This window comes from Ranitomeya variabilis, chromosome 8 (genome assembly GCF_051348905.1).
Source record: "Ranitomeya variabilis isolate aRanVar5 chromosome 8, aRanVar5.hap1, whole genome shotgun sequence".
In the NCBI taxonomy this organism is placed as follows: Eukaryota; Metazoa; Chordata; class Amphibia; order Anura; family Dendrobatidae; genus Ranitomeya; species Ranitomeya variabilis.
Window position 1 is genome coordinate 13,500,608 of NC_135239.1, and position 22,822 is coordinate 13,523,429.

The following is a 22,822-nucleotide window of genomic DNA, read 5'->3' on the forward strand; positions in this document are numbered from 1 at the left end:
CAGCTATGATAGAAAGGAGTTAGGACACCCAGTGCATCACAGCTATGATAAGAGTCGGGACACGCAGAGCATCACAGCTATGATAGAAAGGAGTCAGGACACACAGAGCATCACAGCTATGATAGAACGGTGTCAGGACACGCAGAGCATCACAGCTATGATAGAACGGAGTCAGGACATGCTGAGCATTGCAGTTATGATAGAAAGGAGTCAGGACACAGCATCACAGCTATGGTAGAACGGTGTCAGGACACGCAGAGCATCACAGTTATGATAGAAAGGAGTTAGGACACACAGAGCATCACAGCTATGATAAGAGTCGGGACACGCAGAGCATCACAGCTATGATAGAAAGGAGTCAGGACACGCAGAGCATCACAGCTATGATAGGAGTCGGGACACACAGAGCATCGCAGCTATGGTAGAACGGATTATAGCCTTCACATTAGCAGCTTCCGCCCGGCTTTTCCCAGTCTATTTGCTGTCTGCAGCTGCACTGCCATCAGTACTCATTTGGAGTACAGAAGATGATAGTGACAGGAGAAATAAATCACCAAAGTCATCTGAGGATTCTACAACCTCTGGGCAGTCCGATGAGCTGGGGAAGGATAGAAGAATTTGCAGAGATACTTCATCCGCCTCCTGGAAAATCTTGGAAAGTTGCCCATTGAAGAAGTGCGCACTTCAGACTGGACGGAAGGAGCAAGAAGAGCGGTGAGTACAGATGTCTCCTCCATGATCGTCTGGAAGAGGCGGCTGGTAAGACACAGCTTCTGCACCCGGACTTTCTTTTCCTCTTTTATGAGTTAGACATCAGAAAAGAAATTGAGGAGAAACACCTAATCACAGGTAAATACCTCTAAACTTAAAGGGGTTCTCAACCTTTGGGGACACATTGTTTCTGCCTAAATGCATGTAATTGGGGCTAAAAATATTTTTTTGCAATTGGGTTTCATTAAAAATTCTGCTCCATTTCTCTTTTATAGACTCTTAGTTTCTCTGCACATTTAACTTTGATGTGGTCTCTAGTCATAAATCTTGGAAAAAAGTTACAAAGTTGCAAACTCTCCATTAGAACATCAGATTGAGCTCACTGATGGATTCTCAGTTAACTCATTCTGCAGCCAGCAATGGTTAGTGCAGCACTGAAAATATAGAAAGCAAATGGTGCAACATTTTTAAAGAAAAGAAAAATACTTTTTAGTACAAATTACTTGCATTTGAGTAAAAATTAAAAAAACAAGCTTGAGTGTCTGTGCAGGGTACTGTAAGTGCACCAATGGGGCAGGAGGGGACGTGGACGCTGGTGTTGAAACCTTACAGCGAGCGTGGGGCTGGATCACACTGCTCTATCTGTAACCTGACGGCATCTTCATACAGCCGTGGAGCAGGTGGGCTCGCCGGGCATTACTATTGGAATATAAGTGTGCACAGAGTAGGACGATGATTGTATACAGGCAGGACAAATGTCAGTAACTGCTATCTCCTGCCTAAGATTTGCACTTGTTCGCAGGGAGGCAAAGAACCAGGTATACAGTACTGAGGGGTGCAGGAGACGTCTTATATCCAGAGAAGAAGGGAAAATACAACGTCTGAGGATTCTCCATTACATTATATCTGGATTTATTTATTTTTGTATTTTGCTTAATTGATGTTGTTTCACTGCTGGTTTTCAATCAAGCAATTGAAAACAAAAATGTTAAATGGTAGCTATCCTCAAAAAATTGCTTAAATCACACTTTTTTTTAGACTCCTACCTACTTCCTGCCCTTTCATGAAGACCTATCAGCAGTTTCCTTATCATCATAGGCAGGATTTTACAATGACATGTAACACTTCTATACAAGACTGATAACACAGGATCCAACATTCACAATAGATGATGTCACAGCTCACCTCCTCCTGTACAATGACTGATAACACCTCTATATACAGTAGATAACACAGGATCCACCATTCACAATAGATGATGTCACAGATCACCTCCTCCTCCTGTACAATGACTGATGACACCTCTATCTACAGTAGATAACACAGGATCCACCATTCACAATAGATGATGTCACAGATCACCTCCTCCTCCTGTACAATGACTGATAACACCTCTATCTACAGTAGATAACACAGGCTCCATCATTCACAATAGGTGATGTCACAGCTCACCTCCTCTTCCTGTACAATAACTGATAACTCCTCTATATACAGTAGATAACACAGGATCCACCATTCACAATAGGTGATGTCACAGCTCACCTCCTCCTCCTGTACAATGACTGATAACACCTCTATATACAGTAGATAACACAGGATCCACCATTCACAATAGGTGATGTCACAGCTCACCTCCTCCTCCTGTACAATGACTGATAACACCTCTATATACAGTAGATAACACAGGATCCACCATTCACAATAGGTGATGTCACAGCTCACCTCCTCCTCCTGTATAATGACTGATACCTCTATATACAGTAGATAACACAGGATCCTCCATTCACAATAGGTGATGTCACAGCTCACCTCCTCCTCCTGTACAATGACTGATAACATCTCTATATACAGTAGATAACACAGGATCCTCCATTCACAATAGGTGATGTCACAGCTCACCTCCTCCTCCTGTACAATGACTGATAACACCTCTATATACAGTAGATAACACAGGATCCACCATTCACAATAGATGATGTCACAGCTCACCTCCTCCTCCTGTACAATGACTGATGACACCTCTATCTACAGTAGATAACACAGGATCCATCATTCACAATAGATGATGTCACAGCTCACCTCCTCCTCCTGTACAATGACTGATAACACCTCTATATACAGTAGATAACACAGGATCCACCATTCACAATAGGTCATGTCACAGCTCACCTCCTCCTCCTCCTGTACAATGACTGATAACACCTCTATATATAGTAGATAACACAGGATCCACCATTCACAATAGGTGATGTCACAGCTCACCTCCTCCTCCTGTACAATGACTGATAACACCTCTATATACAGTAGATAACACAGGATCCACCATTCACAATAGGTGATGTCACAGCTCACCTCCTCCTCCTGTACAATGACTGATAACACCTCTATATACAGTAGATAACACAGGATCCTCCATTCACAATAGGTGATGTCACAGCTCACCTCCTCCTCCTGTACAATGACTGATAACACCTCTTCATACAGCAGATAACACAGGATCCACCATTCACAATAGGTGATGTCACAGCTCACCTCCTCCTGTACAGTGATTGATAACATCTCTATATACAGTAGATAACACAGGATCCTCCATTCACAATAGGTGATGTCACAGATCACCTCCTCCTGTACAATGACTGATACCTCTATATACAGTAGATAACACAGGATCCTCCATTCACAATAGGTGATGTCACAGCTCACCTCCTCCTCCTGTACAATGACTGATAACATCTCTATATACAGTAGATAACACAGGATCCTCCATTCACAATAGGTGATGTCACAGATCACCTCCTCCTCCTGTACAATGACTGATAACACCTCTATATACCGTAGATAACACAGGATCCACCATTCACAATAGATGATGTCACAGCTCACCTCCTCCTCCTGTACAATGACTGATAACACCTCTATATACAGTAGATAACACAGGATCCACCATTCACAATAGGTGATGTCACAGCTCACCTCCTCCTCCTGTATAATGACTGATAACATCTCTATATACAGTAGATAACACAGGATCCACCATTCACAATAGGTGATGTCACAGCTCACTTACCCCACCTCCCTTCACAATGACCTTTCCACACGCTCATTAGATGCTTCAATACAATAGATAGGGTCAGAATGTCATTGCTGCTAATCAACATGTGCATTTCCTGAAACACCAGGACATTATTGACAGAAAAATGAAATCTTGCAGTTTTCACATCGATTTTTAATACAGAAAAATAATATTGCCAAAAATATTTAAAAAATATATTTATTATAAAAATCTGATTTTATCCATTGGGCCATTTTCTGACGATCGCTTCCATTTTTTAAAGATGAGTTAATCCAGGGACATTTTGTTATTCTGGAATCTTCCTGCCGCCCGTCATATGATTTGGATCAGATCTTGCGCCATTAACAGGCTCGCGTGGATTGGGGAGAATCTGGAGTGCAGTGTATGGGACATTTGGTCAATAACGAGAAAGTCCGGGGGGCATTACAGCATACAGTCGGGGTCTGCTCTCGTGCCCTGTGCTCGTGCTGTGTGTGACGCCTGTATTATAGGGGGATACATATATTTATGTGTTTCAGACCAGTATGGCTTCCACAAAGTTCATGCGAGCTATTCGGGTCTCAGAGTTTGGGAAACCGGAGGTTCTGAAGCTCCAAACCGACGTCCCAGTGCCTTCACCGGGAGAGAACCAGGTACACGTTTGCATGGAGCAAAGCTGCAGTTTAGAGCATGGTGGAGAATTGCTTAAAATGCAAGTCCACTCATGAAATAGAAATTTAGGACATTTTTTTTAAAACCCACTTTTCTCTTTTTTGCCTTCATTGACATATTTAGCTCCAAACTGCACAAAATGGTGCACACAATTCAAGAATTTTGTGCAAAATCAAAAAATGCTCTTTTGCCCTTTAAAATGCACTGCGGCTTTAAATGTGTAGGGTCTGCGAAAATGTCGCAAAATTTGTGGTGAAGAAAAAAATTCAGAAAATCATTCCAGAGGAAAATGGTATGCACATAGGCGCCAAAATGTTACATTTGATGAATCGTCTGCAAACGTCTGGAAACCCTGAAACGCGCACACCGCGAATATAAAAAAATAGGCAAACACGTAAAAGCCTTAAAAAAGTGCAAAGCAAAAGAAGAATGTGGCACAAAATCACCAAAAACGAAAAAAAAAAAAGGCGAAAATGTACTAATCAATCAGACTTTTTGCTTTGTATCTTTTTTTCCTGTCTTTCTTTACAGGTTCTGATCCAAGTGCACGCATGCGGAATTAACCCAGTGGAGACTGATATCAGATCTGGCAGCTTTGAATGGAAGCCGAGCTTACCCTACACGCCCGGGTCTGACACCTCGGGGCTGGTGGTGAATGTTGGCACGAAGGTGACGGCATTTAAGGTAATTGAAGTGTTTTTTATATGCTTTTTTATGCTTATTTGGCCATTTGGTGGCGCTATTACTTATACTTTCTCTATTTCCTATTGTGGAGCAGAATAAACATCCCGCTGAATCCGTGATGGTCATTTCCGTAGGAGCATTCGTCATACAAGTGTCGCCATATTTAATGCGCTAAGCCACAGCAGTGTGACTATTCCTGCAGCGATACTGATGGCGATGATCTTTATGATGGCGGGTCAACTTCACTACACAGGCGTTCCACAATGTTATAGTGGGCACGTCACCAGACGATAATGTCAGCGCTGAACATAAGACGCTATGTATTACCGCCATGTAGTGGTAGACACCAAAGCGTTCCCTTTCTTCTCCTTACTGACCCAGACCTCCATGACAACTTCTCCCATACTCAGTAAAAGTATCTAAAAAATTCAATCCTGTGCATTTTTTTCACAAACACGGACCCCATAGGTTTTTCCTCACCATACTTTGAGCCCCTTTGCATGACCTTTGGTGGATGATTCTGGTGTCATTAGATTGGTTAGAAATTAATTGGCGCTGTGATGCGATTGGCTGCTGGGAGCAGAGAAGATTTCCTTAACCCGGCTTCCAAATAGTGTGGTAGTGTCCATAGCATCCAATCAGAGCACAGCTTTAATTGAACCTCAGCAGTATAAGAAATGAAAGCTGCGTTGTGATTGGTTGTTATAGGCAGCAAAGACAGATTTTTTTTGTTACAGCTTTGAGAATTTAGACCTTATTCTTGAGAAACTTAACTTTCCGATCACCACATATTGACCATCCTTGATCCTCATAGTTATCTCTTTACTCCTTGGGCAGCAAGGAAGATACATGAAGTAGCCATGCTTATTGTGTGAATGGGACAGCCGGGATAGGAGTCATCACCGAAGCCAAAAAAGTTGGCCAACGAGAAGATCTGTGCAACCTGAACTCAAGAACATAGTTGCAGAAAGTTTAGTTGATCCCACTGAAGATCTCCTGCCACCTCTACACATTAGGCTCTGACTGATGAAACAGTTTGTGAAATCTCTACCGAAAGAAGGAGAGAGTTTTAAATTACTTGTATGCCAAGTTTCAGGTGTTGGCCGACGCAAAACTGAAGGAAGGTATTTTTATGTGTCCGGATATTCAGAAACACATGAAGGCCGACATGTTCAAAACAAAAATGAAAGCTGTTGAGAAAAAGGCTTGTGATTCTTTTTAAGAAGTTGTGAAGAAATTGCTAAGTGACAACAAAGATCCATTAAGTCCATGGTGGAGAAGATGCTGAAACGTTTCAGAGCCTCGGGTTGTCTAATGAGTCTGAAGTTACATTTTTTTACATTCCCATTTGACGACTTTCCTGAAAACCTCGGAGCTGTTAGCAAAGAGCAATGAGAAAGATTTCACCGGATATCAAGGAGATGGAATGACGACATCAAGGAGATGGAACGACGACATCAAGGAGATGGAATGAAAATATCAAGGCGATGGAATGACTACATCAAGGAGATGGAACGACGACATCAAGGAGATGGAACGACGACATCAAGTAAATAGAACGACGACATCAAGGAGATGGAATGAAAATATCAAGGCGATGGAATGACTACATCAAGGAGATGGAACGACGACATCAAGGAGATGGAACGACGACATCAAGGAGATGGAGCAACATCAAGGAGATGGAACAACGACATCAAGGAGATGGAATGACTACATGAAGAAGATGGAATGAAGATATCAAGGAGATGGAACGATGACATCAAGGAGATGGAACGACGACATCAAGGATATGGAAAGACGACATCAAGGAGATGGAACAACTGCATCAAGGAGATGGAACGACAGCATCAAGGAGATGGAACGGTAACATCAAGGAGATGGAAAGACGACATCAAGGAGATGGAGCGACGACATCAAGGATATGGAAAGACGACATCAAGGAGATGGAACGACTACATCAAGGAGATGGAACGACGGCATCAAGGAGATGGAACGGTAACATCAAGGAGATGGAAAGACGACATCAAGGAGATGGAACGACAACATCAAGGAGATGGAACGACGATACCAAGGTAGATGGAACATGAAGATGATGGGGACTACTGCTAGATGCTTCACACAGGAGATCCACAGGCCTTCTAGAAGAGAAAAGAGATCAAAAGATGAGAAAAGGAAAAGAAGCAATAATTAATTTCAAATAAAGTTGCAGAATGAATGTTAAATAACTTTTTATATATGATACTGTGTAAATTTTTGGCTACAATACAGATTTTTCTTGTTATCTTGTACGTAATTTCCCGAGTCTTTTGTGCAAAAACCATACATGATGGTTTAATTTTTTTGTTTTTGAAATCATGGCATAAAGAAACATAAGAATCAGTCATTGGATTTGAAACCATTTTCATAAACCCAAATCTTGCATACCTGTGTTAGTTCAGTTACATTTGGCATACGGCTGTGGCTGTGCCTGGTTCTGCAGCTTTGTGCCATTTTCTTGAGTAGGACTGAGCCTCAGAACCAGGCACGGCAGGCCGTGCATTGTACAATGCTATCAGTTTTGTCCAGGATGTTGTTTTATTTTTATTATTATAATTTTTTATTTTAAAACTTGTACAGAAAGGAGATCGTGTGTTCACCACAGGAACAATCACAGGAGGATATGCGGAGTACACAGTCGCCTCAGAAGATACGGTCTACCCACTTCCAGAGCAGCTGAACTTCAAGCAAGGAGCGGCCATTGCTATTCCATACTTCACTGCCTACAGGGCTCTATTCCAAAAGTAAGCGCCATAGGTGTCTGCAAGGATCGGCCAAACTAAGGGTAGAAAGGACTCCAATTTCTCACTACAGAACCATGACCAGCAAGCAACACTCTAGACAGGCTGCAATGCACATCACAACCACTGGGCGGCAGTATGCAGACACATATAACATAAACATCTCCCGACATTACTGCTTGAATAGGAATATTGTTATGTGGAGACAAGGAGGGTCGGCAGGCACCCTGGTCCAAGCCAAAGCCAAAACCGCATGGACCAGGGATCGTCCCACTAAACGACGGCTCTCCTTTTAATGTGGGCATAACGCTACTCAGACAACTTAGGGTGAGGATAAAACAATGTGCAATGCTTTATTTAACCACAAAACACACATATTACACATTGGAGAGTCACCGCAAAATACCTAATGATGGTGCACACTATAGAGCATCACCCTTCCGATGACTCGCCGGGATAATAGCAGCTGTTACTTCAGAGCTCCCAGGGTTGACTACCCCACCTGTGGCATGCACACTGAGAGGAAGTAATGACAAGCGTAGGAAGAAGACAGTACATTGAGGTACAGGGCCAGTTGACCCGAGGGTCACAACCTGGCTTCTCCAAAAATCTTCATGGAGCCAGGCAACTGGCAGGTCCCAATCCCGGCTTTCTCCAAATGTATCCATGGTTCAGTGATGGTCACTGGAGCAGATCTGTATTCTTCCAACCAGGGCCTAGGTCCCGTAGGTTGTTTCCTGTAGAATGATAGATCCGTGTCCCTCGTGATGGAACCATGATAAATTGGCATCAGTCCTGTAGGGTCTCCTGGATGTTTGGATGTCTTGGCAGAATCTCTGGCTGTCTCTCAGTCTCTCTGTACAGAGTTATTTAACCTATTTTATACAAGTGTCCTTCATTCAGTATTGACATAAAAAGTAAGAATGTAGATGCGATCAAGTAGCATTACTTGATTATTTCATCCAATTGCATAGTTTTTCCTCCTCTGTTTTCGAAGTCACCAAACTATCTGACCTACCGAATGCATAATTAGCATATCACTAAACATCACTAGTCTTGAAGGATAAGCACAATATGTTATATGAAATGTCAATATTACAGGCTTACACAAGCAGAAGTTTGTTTTCTTGACCAACACATAAATTCAAAGTCAACATACAGATGACAGTCTATTCTTCTTGGTTTGCTAAAAATAGTCGTCTGGTTATTTAAGATACAATGCTGTGTCTCCACATTTTTTGTTTGGGATCTTTTTTTAACCCCTTATTGACCAGTCTATTTCAAGCCCAAATGACCAAGCATTTTATTTCCTTGTCAATTCCTAAAGTCATATTTTTTTCACCATTGTAGCCAAATGGAAACCCCGTTTGTTTTTTTTATTTTGTTTTTTAATGTTTATTTTTTCCATTTTTTTTTTCTAACAGAGCCATTTATTTTTTTAAGGAGGGGTAGGAAATAAAAACAGCAGTTGTGCCATTGTATTTTTGGGGTTTTCTTTTTATAGCATTCAATGTTTTGGTTGAATGACATGATACATTTATTCTTTGAGTCGATAGAGGGGCAGCGATGCCAATATATATATATATATATATATATATATATATATATATATACATATATATATATATATATATATATATATATATAATTTTTATTTATTTATTGTTTTAAATGATTTAAACTTTTGAACAATAAAAGAGTTGTGTTTGTGTCTCTCCAAGACCTGTAACTTTGAAGCGCCATAAACACGAAGTTGTTTTTTGCTGGACGAGTAGTTCATTTCTAATCTTCTGTGGGATACGGATGAACAATCAGTTAGGGCAAATGTGACATCGGTTCTTTTAGTTTGTACTTTCCGGTGTTCACAGTGCGGGATAATTAATGCAATTATTAGAAATGTGGGTTGTTACAAATACGGTGATACCGTGACATTGGTTTTTGTTTTCCTTCTTGTTCTTTTTTTTAAAGCATTTTCTAACACTTTTTATTTTTAACTTTGGACTTTTTGTCATAAGACTTGATTAAAATGTTATTTTCGACATTTATTAATCCCACAAGTAGACTTGTACATGGACCTTTGATCGCTTGCATAACGCACTGCGTTAATTCTGGCAATATAAACCTCACAGGCCTCCTATTGGGCCGAATCAGCCCTGAGCCCCGTAGATGTTGGGGTCATTATCGATTAAGCATCTAAGAAATCTGTCTCTTTTGTTACATAGGACACACGGCAAACCCGGGGAGGTGGTCCTCGTACACGGCGCCAGTGGCGGAGTGAGTAATGTGACCTTGTAGCCTGTGATTAGAGGACGTCCTGTTGTGATAAAAGCTCATTTTAGGGACTTTAAAATGTATCCTGGCAGCGGCAGTCAGTGATCGGCTGCAGCGGTCACAGGGGACGAGCTGTCACTGCAGGAGACCGGAGGGATACAGAGACCAACAGACGAGCAGGGAAGAAACACAGGGAAAAAAAATGTGATAAAATACTTTTTTTCCCCAGGACTTGCAGAAAAAGTGTAAGTTTGTTGCGGATTTTCAACTTTCTACATTGAATTCAATGGGGACAAATCTGTAACAAATCCACAAGAAGAATCCATTTTGCCGGACCGAACACACATTGAAATTCCTTAGGTCGTGTTCCCATGTAGCAAAAACCCTGCATCTTTTATGGTGCAGAAAATTTGCTGCATTTAACAGTTTAAGTAAAGTCAATGTGATGAAAACTCCGGCGCCTGGGGATTATTTTTAGCGTTTTATTCTCTGTAGACTTTTCAAAACACAAATAAAATGTCAATTTTTTTTCACAATGTTTCTAAAAAAAATGCTGTATCTAATGTGCACCAAGGCCGTGTGTGTACAGGACGCATTTTTTTTTGTACTTCAGTTTATTGTATAGCCAAGAAGGCAATCAAAGGGTTAAGTCTGTTAGTAAAAATGTAAAAAAAACAAAACAGTAAAAAATATAAAACTCGGCATCACCACAATTGCCACAAGTCAAACAGAGAAATCTATAAAATAACACAAGGTAACATATTTAGTGCCACCACATACGTGAGACTGTGCCCACCCCGGAGGAGGGTGATAACTGAACCTTGTACCCCCAGACTGTAACCATTAAGCTCGTGCACTACATAAAGTGACTGCAACCATAAAGATGACGGCGCCTCTGCGGAAGAGCGGGAAATGATAAAAAAGAAGTGTCTGCGCGGTTCCGGCAGCGAACAGCGCAGCCATGATGTCGGGTGGTCCGCGCTGCTCCGCTTACCTCTCCTTCTCTCCCCTATAGGTGGGGATTGCGGCTTGTCAGATCGCCAGGGCCCATGGATTCATGGTATTCGGGACCGCCGGCAGCCCCGAGGGGCTAAATCTGGTTTTACAGAATGGAGCCCACAAGGTGTTCAACCACAGGGAGAAGGATTACATCGAGAAGATCCGGGTCAGTGTCCGCATTGTGACCGCCATATACGCTTATGTCAGACGTACAGTACAATACTCCCCCCGGTATAAGTGACGTCCGGGAACAGGATGACCCCATTTATTATGGAGAGATGCATTCTCCTTTCCAATATTTAGGAGGCTGCCGGAGAGGACGGGGTTAATGTCATCCTGGAGATGTTGTCCAATGTGAACCTGAGCAATGACCTGAAACTCCTATCATCCGGCGGCCGAGTGATGGTAAGTGCCATGTATCCTGTCTGCGCACTGGTCTCTTCTGTCATTTCTTTCCCCCCATGCAGCCTTTTCTCCTATTAAAGGTTTTCTAGGTTATCGATGGAATATGTTTAGGATCCGTCGTCTATACCACATTTGTGAGGGTCCAGAACCCCCCATGATCAGCAGCTTCCAGGTCCTGTCTGCCCGCAGTATACAGTGTACGGAGCTGTACCAGCGCGGCTCTGTGCACCCTGTAGTGACCAGAACACATTTACTTCTATAGGAGCTGAGCTGCAGTACCGAGAACGGACACTAGATGGTGTACGGTGCTGTTCAGGCTGTGCCCCATTATACCTGCACAAAGCAAAAAAGAACTAAAGGAGCAAAAGGGAAACTGTAATTACAGCAGTATTTTCCTGAAGACATGTATTTGAGAAATAAAGAGTGTAACGCTGGCCCGGGGGCACAAAATGCTCTCTTCCTGGGCACTGGCAGCTCTCGCTGGGTCTCAGGTTTAAGTTAACAGCTCCACTTCCAGTTTGTGAAACAGGACGTCACTACCAGTGCTGTGTGTGATGAGGGCTGGCAGGTCTCCAGTGCTGTGTGTGATGGGGGCTGGCAGGTCTCCAGTGCTGTGTGTGATGGGGCTGGCAGGTCTCCAGTGCTGTGTGTGATGAGGGCTGGCGGGTCACCAGTGCTGTGTATGATGGGGCTGGCAGGTTAGCAGTGCTGTGTGTGATGGGGCTGGCAGGTCACCAGTGCTGTGTATGATGGGGCTGGCAGATCTCCAGTGCTGTGTGTAGTGGGGGCTGGCAGGTCTCCAGTGCTGTGTGTGGTGGGGGCTGGCAGGTCTCCAGTGCTGTGTGTGATGGGGGCTGGCAGGTTACCAGTGCTGTGTGTGATGGGGGCTGGCAGGTCACCAGTGCTGTGTATGATGGGGCTGGCAGATCTCCAGTGCTGTGTGTAGTGGGGGCTGGCAGGTCTCCAGTGCTGTGTGTGGTGGGGGCTGGCAGGTCTCCAGTGCTGTGTGTGATGGGGGCTGGCAGGTCTCCAGTGCTGTGTGTGATGGGGCTGGCAGGTCTCCAGTGCTGTGTGTGATGAGGGCTGGCGGGTCACCAGTGCTGTGTATGATGGGGCTGGCAGGTCTCCAGTGCTGTGTGTGATGGGGCTGGCAGGTCACCAGTGCTGTGTATGATGGGGCTGGCAGATCTCCAGTGCTGTGTGTAGTGGGGGCTGGCAGGTCTCCAGTGCTGTGTGTGGTGGGGGCTGGCAGGTCTCCAGTGCTTTGTGTGATGGGGGCTGGCAGGTTACCAGTGCTGTGTGTGATGGGGGCTGGCAGGTCACCAGTGCTGTGTGTGGTGGGGGCTGGCAGGTCTCCAGTGCTGTGTGTGATGGGGCTGGCAGGTCACCAGTGCTGTGTGTGATGTGGCTGGCAGATCTCCAGTGCTGTGTGTAGTGGGGGCTGGCAGGTCTCCAGTGCTGTGTGTGGTGGGGGCTGGCAGGTCTCCAGTGCTGTGTGTGATGGGGGCTGGCAGGTTACCAGTGCTGTGTGTGATGGGGGCTGGCAGGTCACCAGTGCTGTGTGTGGTGGGGGCTGGCAGGTCTCCAGTGCTGTGTGTGATGGGGCTGGCAGGTCACCAGTGCTGTGTGTGATGTGGCTGGCAGGTCTCCAGTGCTGTGTGTGATGGGGCTGGCAGGTCACCAGTGCTGTGTGTGATGGGGGCTGGCAGGTCTCCAGTGCTGTGTGTGATGAGGGCTGGCGGGTCACCAGTGCTGTGTGTGATGAGGGCTGGCGGGTCACCAGTGCTGTGTGTGATGGGGCTGGCAGGTCTCCAGTGCTGTGTGTGGTGGGGGCTGGCAGGTTACCATTGCTGTGTGTGATGGGGGCTGGCAGGTCTCCAGTGCTGTGTGTGATGGGGCTGGCAGGTCTCCAGTGCTGTGTGTGATGGGGCTGGCAGGTCTCCAGTGCTGTGTGTGATGGGGGCTGGCAGGTCACCAGTGCTGTGTGTGATGGGGGCTGGCAGGTTACCAGTGGTGTGTGTGATGGGGGCTGGCAGGTCACCAGTGCTGTGTGTGATGGGGGCTGGCAGGTCTCCAGTGCTGTGTGTGATGGGGCTGGCAGGTCTCCAGTGGTGTGTGTGATGGGGGCTGGCAGGTCACCAGTGCTGTGTGTGATGGGGGCTGGCAGGTTACCAGTGCTGTGTGTGATGGGGCTGGCAGGTCTCCAGTGCTGTGCGTGGTGGGGCTGGCAGGTCACCAGTGCTGTGTGTGATGGGGGCTGGCAGGTTACCAGTGCTGTGTGTGATGGGGGCTGGCAGGTCTCCAGTGCTGTGCGTGGTGGGGCTGGCAGGTCTCCAGTGCTGTGTGTGATGGGGGCTGGCTGCTCACACCAATAGCTAAGCCATATACAGAAAGGGTGCGCTCTCTATAGGCAACATGAAAGAAGCTAGGATCAGCAAGCAGCAGCTAAAAACTCCAGAAAATCAGATTTTACTGACTGCAACATTCATCTTCTCCAAAGCACAGTTCTAGCCGTGCGCTGTGTTCTCTTATTCTAGATAGTTGGATCCCGAGGTCCCATCGAGATAAACCCCAGAGACACAATGATGAAGGCGTCCAGCATCACCGGAGTTGGACTTTACCTCTCCTCTAAGGTAACAAAATGGAGCGATATCAGAACGTTGTATGAAATGCAGGGTGACATTATATATCATTATATATATATAATGTTTATATACACGTTATATAGTGTAACAAACTGAGAACGTATCCGAGATCAGGGACAGTTCACTAATCTCTTCCTGTAAATGATGTCAGTTCAGATAGTGCTGCCTCCCTGTCTCTCCCTATTGGTTCATATATTGCTGCCTCCCTGCTGTTTTAGATAGTGCTGCTTCCCTATCTGTCTCTGTAAATTACATTGGTTCAGATAGCGCTGCCTCACTATTTCTCATGTAAATGATGTTGGTTCACAAAGTGCTGCCGCCTCCCTATTGCTCCCTGTAAATGATGTAGGTTCAGATAGTTCTGCCTCCCTTTCGCTTGCTCTCCGTTCAGATCATGCTGCCTCTCTGTCATTGCCTCAGATAGTGCTGCCTCCCTGTCCAGATAGTGCTGCCTGTCTGTCTCTCCCTGTTTGTTCAGATAGTGCTGCCTCCCTCTCTCTCCCTGTAAATTACATTGGTTCAGATAGTGCTGCTTCACTGTCCATTCAGATAGTACTGCCTCCCTGTTTCTGGTGTTCTTCGGTAAATGTTCTCCTGTTTGTTGACTATAGCGTTGTGACCTCAGTTATACAATTATAACTGCGGCTTTTCTAGAATTCACAGTCCTCTTCTAAGCCCCAGTGACCAGCGTGAAAATTGTGAGATTTCTTTTTTAATTTGTGATACAGATTGTGACAGGGAAGTAATTTTTTGTTGTTGTCAAACTTAAAAAAAATGTCTCCAGCACGGCCCCCTCATCATCAGGCCAGTCTAGATGAGTCGGACCCTCAGAGCATTAACAATAAAGATCTTGTTTGGTTTTAGGATGAATGGAAGGAGGCCGGAGCCGCGCTCCTCGGGGGCATGGAGAGCGGATGGCTGAGGCCGCTGATTGGTCCAGAGTATCCGCTGGAGGAAGCAGCTCAGGCCCACGAGGACATCATGCAGAGCAGCGGCGCCACCGGCAAGATGGTGCTTGTGATCTGATTGAGATTATTAATCCCTGATCTGAAAACCTAATCACTGATGATTCCTGAATACAGACTGAGCATGTGGGGGGGTCAGTCACTGCACACTGTATGGAGAAAAGTATGTGCCCCCCACATCCCCCTCCGGGGGCTTTCCTCATCTCCCATCCTACACCATAGATATTAATATGGAATCGCCCCTCTGCAGATATAACGGCTCCGCTCTTCTGGGAAGGATTTGGGGGCAGTCTTGGATGAGGCGGAGGTCCGGGCTCTGTGCGGCCCCTCACGAGGAGGTCTGGACTCTGCAGTTATGGGGTCTGCAGAGCTGTGGTGACTTTTCCGCCCTTGTTGCCCCTCTTTGTAACGTTACGGGGTCTCCACTTTGTGGCTGAGCTGCTGCGGTTCCTTCCACTTCTCAATATTATCAGTCACAGGTGACGGGGGAAGATTCAGGAGGAAGAAATGTCCTGGATGGACTTGTGACCCCGGGGGCTCCTATTACAGGACGCGGCTGTATCTGTGAGCCCTGCACCGCCAGCCGCTCTGTCACATGGTAGTAATGGCGGATGGCATGATGAGGGGCCGGATGTTATACACTGGGGGCAATGGAGGGGCCGAATATAACACAATAGGGGCAATGGAGGGGCCAGAAGTAATACACCAGGGGCAGTGGAAGGGCTGGATGTTATACACCAGGGGTAATGGAGGGGCCGGATATTATACAATAGAGGCAATGGAGGGGCCGGATGTTATACACCAGGGCAATGGAGGGGCCGGATGTTATACACTGGGGGCAATGGAGGGGCCAGAAGTAATACATCAGGGGCAATGGAGGGGCCTGATGTTATACACTGGGGGCAATGGAGGGGCCGGAAGTAATACACCAGGGGCAGTGGAGGGGCCGGATGTTATACACCAGGGGCAGTGGAGGGGCCGGATGTTATACACCGGGGGCAATGGAGGGGCCGGATGTTATACACCGGGGGCAATGGAGGGGCCGGATGTTATACACCAGGGACAGTGGAGGGGCCGGATGATATACACCAGGGGCAGTGGAGGGGCTGGATGTTATACATCAGGGGCAATGGAGGGGCCGGATGTTATACACCAGGGGCAGTGGAGGGGCCTGATGTTATACACTGGGGGCAATGGAGGGGCCGGAAGTAATACACCAGGGGCAGTGGAGGGGCCGGATGTTATACACCAGGGGCAGTGGAGGGGCCGGATGTTATACACCGGGGGCAATGGAGGGGCTGGATGTTATACACCGGGGGCAATGGAGGGGCCGGATGTTATACACCGGGGGCAATGGAGGGGCCGGATGTTATACACCAGGGGCAGTGGAGGGGCTGGATGTTATACACCAGGGACAGTGGAGGGGCCGGATGTTATACACCAGGGGCAGTGGAGGGGCCTGATGTTATACACTGGGGGCAATGGAGGGGCCGGAAGTAATACACCAGGGGCAATGGAGGGGCCGGATGTTATACACCAGGGGCAGTGGAGGGGCCGGATGTTATACACCGGGGGCAGGTTGAGAGGCCGGATGTTATACACCAGGGGCAATGGAGGGGCCGGATGTTATACACCAGGGGCAATGGAGGGGCCGGATGTTATACACCAGGGGCAGTGGAGAGGCCGGATGTTATACACCAGGGGCAATGGAGGGGCCGGATGTTATACACCAGGGGCAGTGGAGAGGCCGGATGTTATACACCAGGGGCAGTGGAGAGGCCGGATGTTATACACCAGGGGCAATGGAGGGGCCGGATGTTATACACCAGGGGCAGTGGAGAGGCCGGATGTTATACACCAGGGGCAGTGGAGAGGCCGGATGTTATACACCAGGGGCAATGGAGGGGCCGGATGTTATACACCAGGGGCAGTGGAGAGGCCGGATGTTATACACCAGGGGCAATGGGGGGAGGGGGGGCGGATGTTATACACCGGGGGCAATGCTATAAACTGAGATATCAGAGTTCAGTGGTCAGGACGTGCGGCTCCGGATGTTTCTCCATATTCTGCAGTGTTTTGTTTTCCTTGGATTAAAGAAATTAAGAAGAATGGAAAACGTTCTAGGAGGTTTTGTGAAAATGAGAAGCCTTAACAGAACTGTGTATTAATGATTTCTCTAATAATGTGCAGATAATCACCAGATAATCACCAGATAGCCGCAACTGAATATTACAAGCTCCTATAGAGTCGGGACGGGGTGAGGGCGGAGGGCGGACCCGCTAATACCGGACACCGGCAGATTTTGGTGGTTTTTTAATGGAAGTGAGAAGTAGATCCAGAAAGAAAGAAAACTATGACGGAAAGTCGGACGTTTCTCCTTTTTGGGGGGGATTTGCTTCCTCCCCGTGTATCCCCGTCCTCCCCGGTGGTCGCATCTCGTTGCAGGGTGTGAGCAGCCCGTTGTTGTGACTACCGGCTCCCGGGGAACAGCTCGTGCGGCGGGAGGCTCCGCCCACAGGCGGCACACGGCTGCTCATTGGACGCCGCCTCCGTGAGTGCGGGAGGGGCCGGGCGAGCTCCTCATGTGTCTGCGCCTAGCAACCGGGGCGCCATCCGTGCCGAGCGCTAGAGCGAGGGCAGGAGCCGGACACACCGCGCACCATGAGCCGCCCGTACCCCGGGTAAGTGAGGAGCCCTGACATGGCCCACACTGTGCGGAACATGGGGGTCTCCTCCTGCAGACGCCATCAGCGCGTTATTCCAAGGTCACTAATGATCTAGTGCGCAGCTCGGAGGAACTACAACACCCAGCATGCCATACAGTGGAGAGCAGCACCTGCGCTGATGAATAGGAAGTTCTGTGACTGTATGATGATGTATGATGGCCGTGATCTGAGGTTAAAGTGACAGCGCCCATCTTTACATGTGGAGAGCCCGTTGGAGCCTGTACCTTTAACTGCGTTCATCCCTTTAAATAGCGCCTTTTGTGGTCACTATTGCTGCAGTGCTGGGTAACTTAGGCTGGTTTCACATTTGTGGTTGTGTCCGCAGCGTTTCTGATGCAGCTGCATGCGTCTTGATTTCCTATCTTTTACATTGTGGACCATGCGTTTCCATGCGTTCGCCCGCGTTTCCATGCGTTGTTCCGCGGTGTGCGGCGGGGCGCGGCTGACGCACCATGTTGGAATTTTTGAGGCGGCAAATTTCTGTCAAATATGCACAGGCATGCGGATGAGTGCGTTAAAAAAATGCATTACTGTCTATGGGAACGCACGCGTACTTCCGTCTCTGCCTGCGCATGTGTTCGCTGTGCTTGTGTACTCCGGACTGCGCATGTCCAAGAGCTGATTTAGACACGTCCTCCTGGAAATATCGAACGCATGCGCATAAAAAGCGCAAACATGCAAAACCGCAGCTTTTTTTGCCGCCATGCGTAAGCTGATGCGGATAAAGCACTGTGTTGCCGTGCATTGTGCTGTGCATTTTGCATTTTGCAGTTGTGGACAAGAAGCTGAGGACTCGACCACAAACGTGAAGCTAGCCGAAATCTCTTAGGCTAGGTTCACATTGCGTTAGGGCAATCCGTTTAGCGATAGCGCTAGCACAATGTTTTTTTAGGGGCCGCGTTAGGGGTCGCGTTAACGTCCCCGCTCTCGCAGATCCCCGATCTGCGAGAGCGGGGAACGGACCTCGGGCGCGCCGCGGACGCTGCAAGCAGCGTCCGAGGCGCGCTACAAAAGACCGGCACATCGCTAGCGCGAGCCGAAAAATGGCACACGCTTGCGATGCGCTAGAGGGAAACTTCACATTGCTGTCAATGGGCACGCTAACGGACCCGTTGCATGGCGTTAATTGCGACATTTTCGCCGTGCAACGCTGTCCGTTAGCGTGCACACATTAACGCAATGTGAACCTGTTACATATAGGTTTTTGCTTTACGTTTTTTTGCTAACCCCCAATTTTTAGGGGCTATGTTGGACCGGTGCGAAGGCAGAAGCTGACAGGCGATCACTGAGGAATCAGGTTATAAAGTTGAATGTTCCCTTTAAGGCGACGTTCCCATGATGAGGTTTTGACGCTGCAGATTTTTAAAAAAATGCAATTATTCTATTTTACTTAATTTGTGCAGAAAATCTACAACATCAAAAACTCCACAAAAGCCTGATCGTGTGAACGGAGCCCGAGATACACTGCAGGATGTATCAGGAAACTGCTTAAATACCAATTCCCTGATCCAGTGAAATGGGAGAAATCGGCTAATACTGACAGTGTAGATGGGAGCGGAGTGTGACCCCTGAACCCAGAGACGTCTGCTCCAACCTGCAGCTCGTGTGTGGTTGTAACACTACAAGTCCCAGCAGCTGGAGGGCCACAGGTTGGAGCGGAGGCGTCCATAACATGGTCGTCGTTCTGTTGGATTTACTATAAGAGGTAATTGCTATATAAGCATTTGCCCTACATACACCGCCTGCTGCTTCTCAGTACTCCTCCCTACCCCAGGACATTTGGGGGGATGTGGATACTGAGACTTTTTGTTGAGTTTTTGGAGCAGAACCGCCGATTTTTTTTAGATTGATTTACAGAGTTTGCGCTAAATTTCTGATCCAAAAAACCCACATTAAATCCATTGAGCTTCAGCAGCGGATTTCTTCTCCAGTAACAAAATAATTCTTCCCAATATTGTTATATTGCTATGATATGTCATCCCTTTCTGATTAGTGGGGGGCTCACAGTCCTTTAGAATAAGGGGCCTCGGCGATGACTTCCATGCGCAGCGGCGCCCCCAGACATCATGTGCCGGAACTGCAGCATGGATCCATTGAAGTCAATGGGAGCGGCTGCATTTCCCTGCACAGCCGCGAGCCTGCAAACTCCTCAGAATAGCGGGGTCCGGAATCCTATTACGATTGTATCCCTTCCATTGTTTATTGCTAGAGCAATCATTATTTAGATTTATTTTATATACTTTTCTGTTTGTACTTTACAGATATTTCTTTTAGGTTTTGTTTTTTAATACAATATGGATGAACGCGCGCCGGGGTTCAGATGTCGCCGATGACCTGTGATGTCTCAGCAATAAAATTTGCGATTTTAATTCATAAGTTGGCAGAAGAGACAAAGTTTAGGTCAAATTTCCAACGTGGAGTAGGAGAAAATTGCGCACTTTGCTTATAGCCGGTGTCGTCTCTTTGTCTTCGTTTTAGGCTGACATCACAAGTTGCATCTTTGGCCTCGGTGCATTTTATCCCCCACTAAGTTCTGAGATTTGGGAAGATCTCACCTCTACATTACAGATATTTTCTGCTTGGACGTTGAGCAACGAAAGACGCGCCACATGTCCGGTTATGCTGTAACATCTGGATGCTGCAGGTTGGACGCTGAGGCTGGCTTCTTAGCCAGTGTGTTATTCTGAGGGGGAGGAGGAAGGAACATCATACTATACAGGGGGGCACAATGGGGACGTAACTGAGCATAGAGGGCACTTAGATGGGCAACATACTGTGTGTGGGGCACAATGAGGGCATTACACTGTGTGGGGGCAACATACTGTGTGTGGGGATTACACTAGGCGGGGGGCACAGGCCCTGTGGAAGCATTATATTGTGTAGGGGGCATTACACTGTGAGAGGGGGCATTGCGGAGCACCATACTGTGTGGAGGCATTCCTCTTTGGGGGGCAATGTGTGGTCATCATACTGTATGTGTGGAGGGCATTTTGGGGGCATTACACTGTGTGAGGGCACTGTGGGGACATTTGTGTAACGGACACTGTGGGTGTGATACTATGTGGGGGCACTGTGTAGCATTACAGTGTGTGTGTGTGTGTGTGTGTGTGTGTGTGTGTGTGTGTGTTTGTGTGGGGGGGGGGGACATCATACTGTGTGTTGGAACTGTGTAGGTGTGATACTGTGTGGGGGACACTGTGGAGGCATTACATTGTGTGGGACACTATGTGGTGGTCACTGTAGGCCATTAGTGTGTTCTAGCACTGTGGGCGCACTACACTGTGTGGGTATGATACGATGTGGGGGACACTGTGGAGGCATTACATATTTTGTGTCGGACACTATGTGCTGATGACTGAAGGCCATTACAGTGTGTGAGGGGACTGCGGGGACATCATACTGTGTGGGGGGGGACTGTGTAGGGGGCATTGTGGGTGCATTTCACTTTGTGGGACACTGCGTGGGCGTCATACTCTGAAGGGACACTGAAGCATTACACAGTGGGAGGCATCTTACTGTGTGGGGTCCCATGTCCTTGTTACCTGTCGTTATAGACTGGGAGGTTTGCGGATGGGTTCCCCTTTAAAAAAAAAAAATACCATAGTGACAGTCTGCAGTCACCGCTATGTATACTGAGCATACACTGAGCTCAATAGTAACTCTGTGTGCAGTGTGCTCCTGAGCTCCCCCTAGTGGTGCCTGCAGGTAGGCAGAATGAGAGACCTTTTTTTGCCTATGCAGAGGATTTGGAGCTCTGACATTTCCACAGATGTATTGAGTCACCTATTTTCAAAGAATTTTGGATCTACAGATGACGACAAGATGATAAAAAGCTTCTGTTCAGCTTATATAATCCGGGAGAGACCATTACCCCCATCGCCAGAGCCGTAGAGCCTGTAGGGAATTGCTGCGGATACTTTCTTCTTGTGTTCTCATTTCTCATATCAGTCTGGAGCCGGAGGATCGATATGTGTTTGTTACATGTGTCGGGTGACACCTCCCTATGTTCCGTGCACTGATATTCCGAGGATCCGTTACCGGTGTACCCACAGATGGTGCAGGTCACCGTACACATTACATTACATCACTTCTGGCGTTTGTTTGAGTTTTCTGCTCTGTGTATAAGTGATGATTAGATCGTCTCCTGTTACCAAAGGAGATAAGCGGCGTCACAACTTCATGATCGCCGCTTATCCTCTTTGCTTTATTGCAGCTTATCAGTTACAAAGCTGCAGACACCAGAGCGTCACAGAACCGGACCGTCCTGCTCTAAGAAGTCCATCAAAGTCTGGAAAAAGAGGAAAAATGGCTCCTTATAGTTCCACTAAGGAACTTCTCCACTTTATGTAGAACAGGCAGATCACGGGGTAACTGGGGGCTGGGACCCTAGGTAGGCAGCTGTGATCAGCAGGTGTTCAGTTCCCCCACAGCGCCTCCGCAGGGAACAGAAGGAATTACAAGGTGGCTATAGAAAGCAATGGGCTTCTGTGTAATGAGCAATCAGGTCGGTCCTCCAGTGTAAGAGAAGCTGCTGCAGCCACTCTCATTTTTTTTTAAATTTATTTATTTTTTTATAAACCATCTTTATTGAACTATAAACAAACAAAGTACAAAAGTTGTACAAAAACATTAGAAAAGATCTGACTGATAAATTTTCACCGTACATTGAACATTAGACGCCACTCTTATTTTTAATCTGTTCGGTCCAGAATCACATTTTCTTTTCTTTTTTTTTTTTTAAATTAAAATAGATAACCCCCTTTAAAGGGTTTGCACAGGATCAGAAAAACATGGCTGCTTTCTACCAAGAACAGCACCGCTATGTCTGTTACTGTGTATGGTTTTATAGCTCAGTTTCCATGACGTGAATGTGGCTGACCTGCAATACCACACACAACCTGAAGACAGGTGG

The 22,822-nt window shown here is 46.9% G+C and overlaps 2 protein-coding genes across 6 annotated transcripts in view; both read left to right on the top strand.

Annotated features, from left to right (window-relative positions):
- The first annotated feature begins 292 nt into the window (after positions 1-292).
- On the top strand, positions 293-15,994 carry LOC143788155 (quinone oxidoreductase-like). The gene is made up of 9 exons (XM_077277580.1): positions 293-714; positions 4,303-4,416; positions 4,967-5,119; positions 7,739-7,902; positions 10,122-10,173; positions 11,186-11,335; positions 11,473-11,574; positions 14,112-14,207; positions 15,084-15,994. Exons 2-9 carry the CDS (start codon positions 4,309-4,311, stop codon positions 15,243-15,245), a joined length of 987 nt encoding a protein of 328 aa, XP_077133695.1. The 5' UTR covers positions 293-714; positions 4,303-4,308; the 3' UTR covers positions 15,246-15,994.
- Positions 15,995-17,595: 1,601 nt separating this feature from the next.
- ERICH3 (glutamate rich 3) overlaps positions 17,596-22,822 on the top strand; it is a 52,027-nt gene continuing 46,800 nt past the window's right edge. The window contains exon 1 of one of the 5 annotated variants that reach the window (XM_077277452.1): positions 17,596-17,865. In XM_077277452.1, coding sequence (XP_077133567.1) covers positions 17,846-17,865 — 20 coding nt within the window. In that variant the 5' untranslated portion in view covers positions 17,596-17,845. The remainder of the gene's footprint in view (positions 17,866-22,822) is intronic. The other 4 variants (XM_077277453.1, XM_077277450.1, XM_077277449.1 and 1 more) reach the window with 4 other exon arrangements.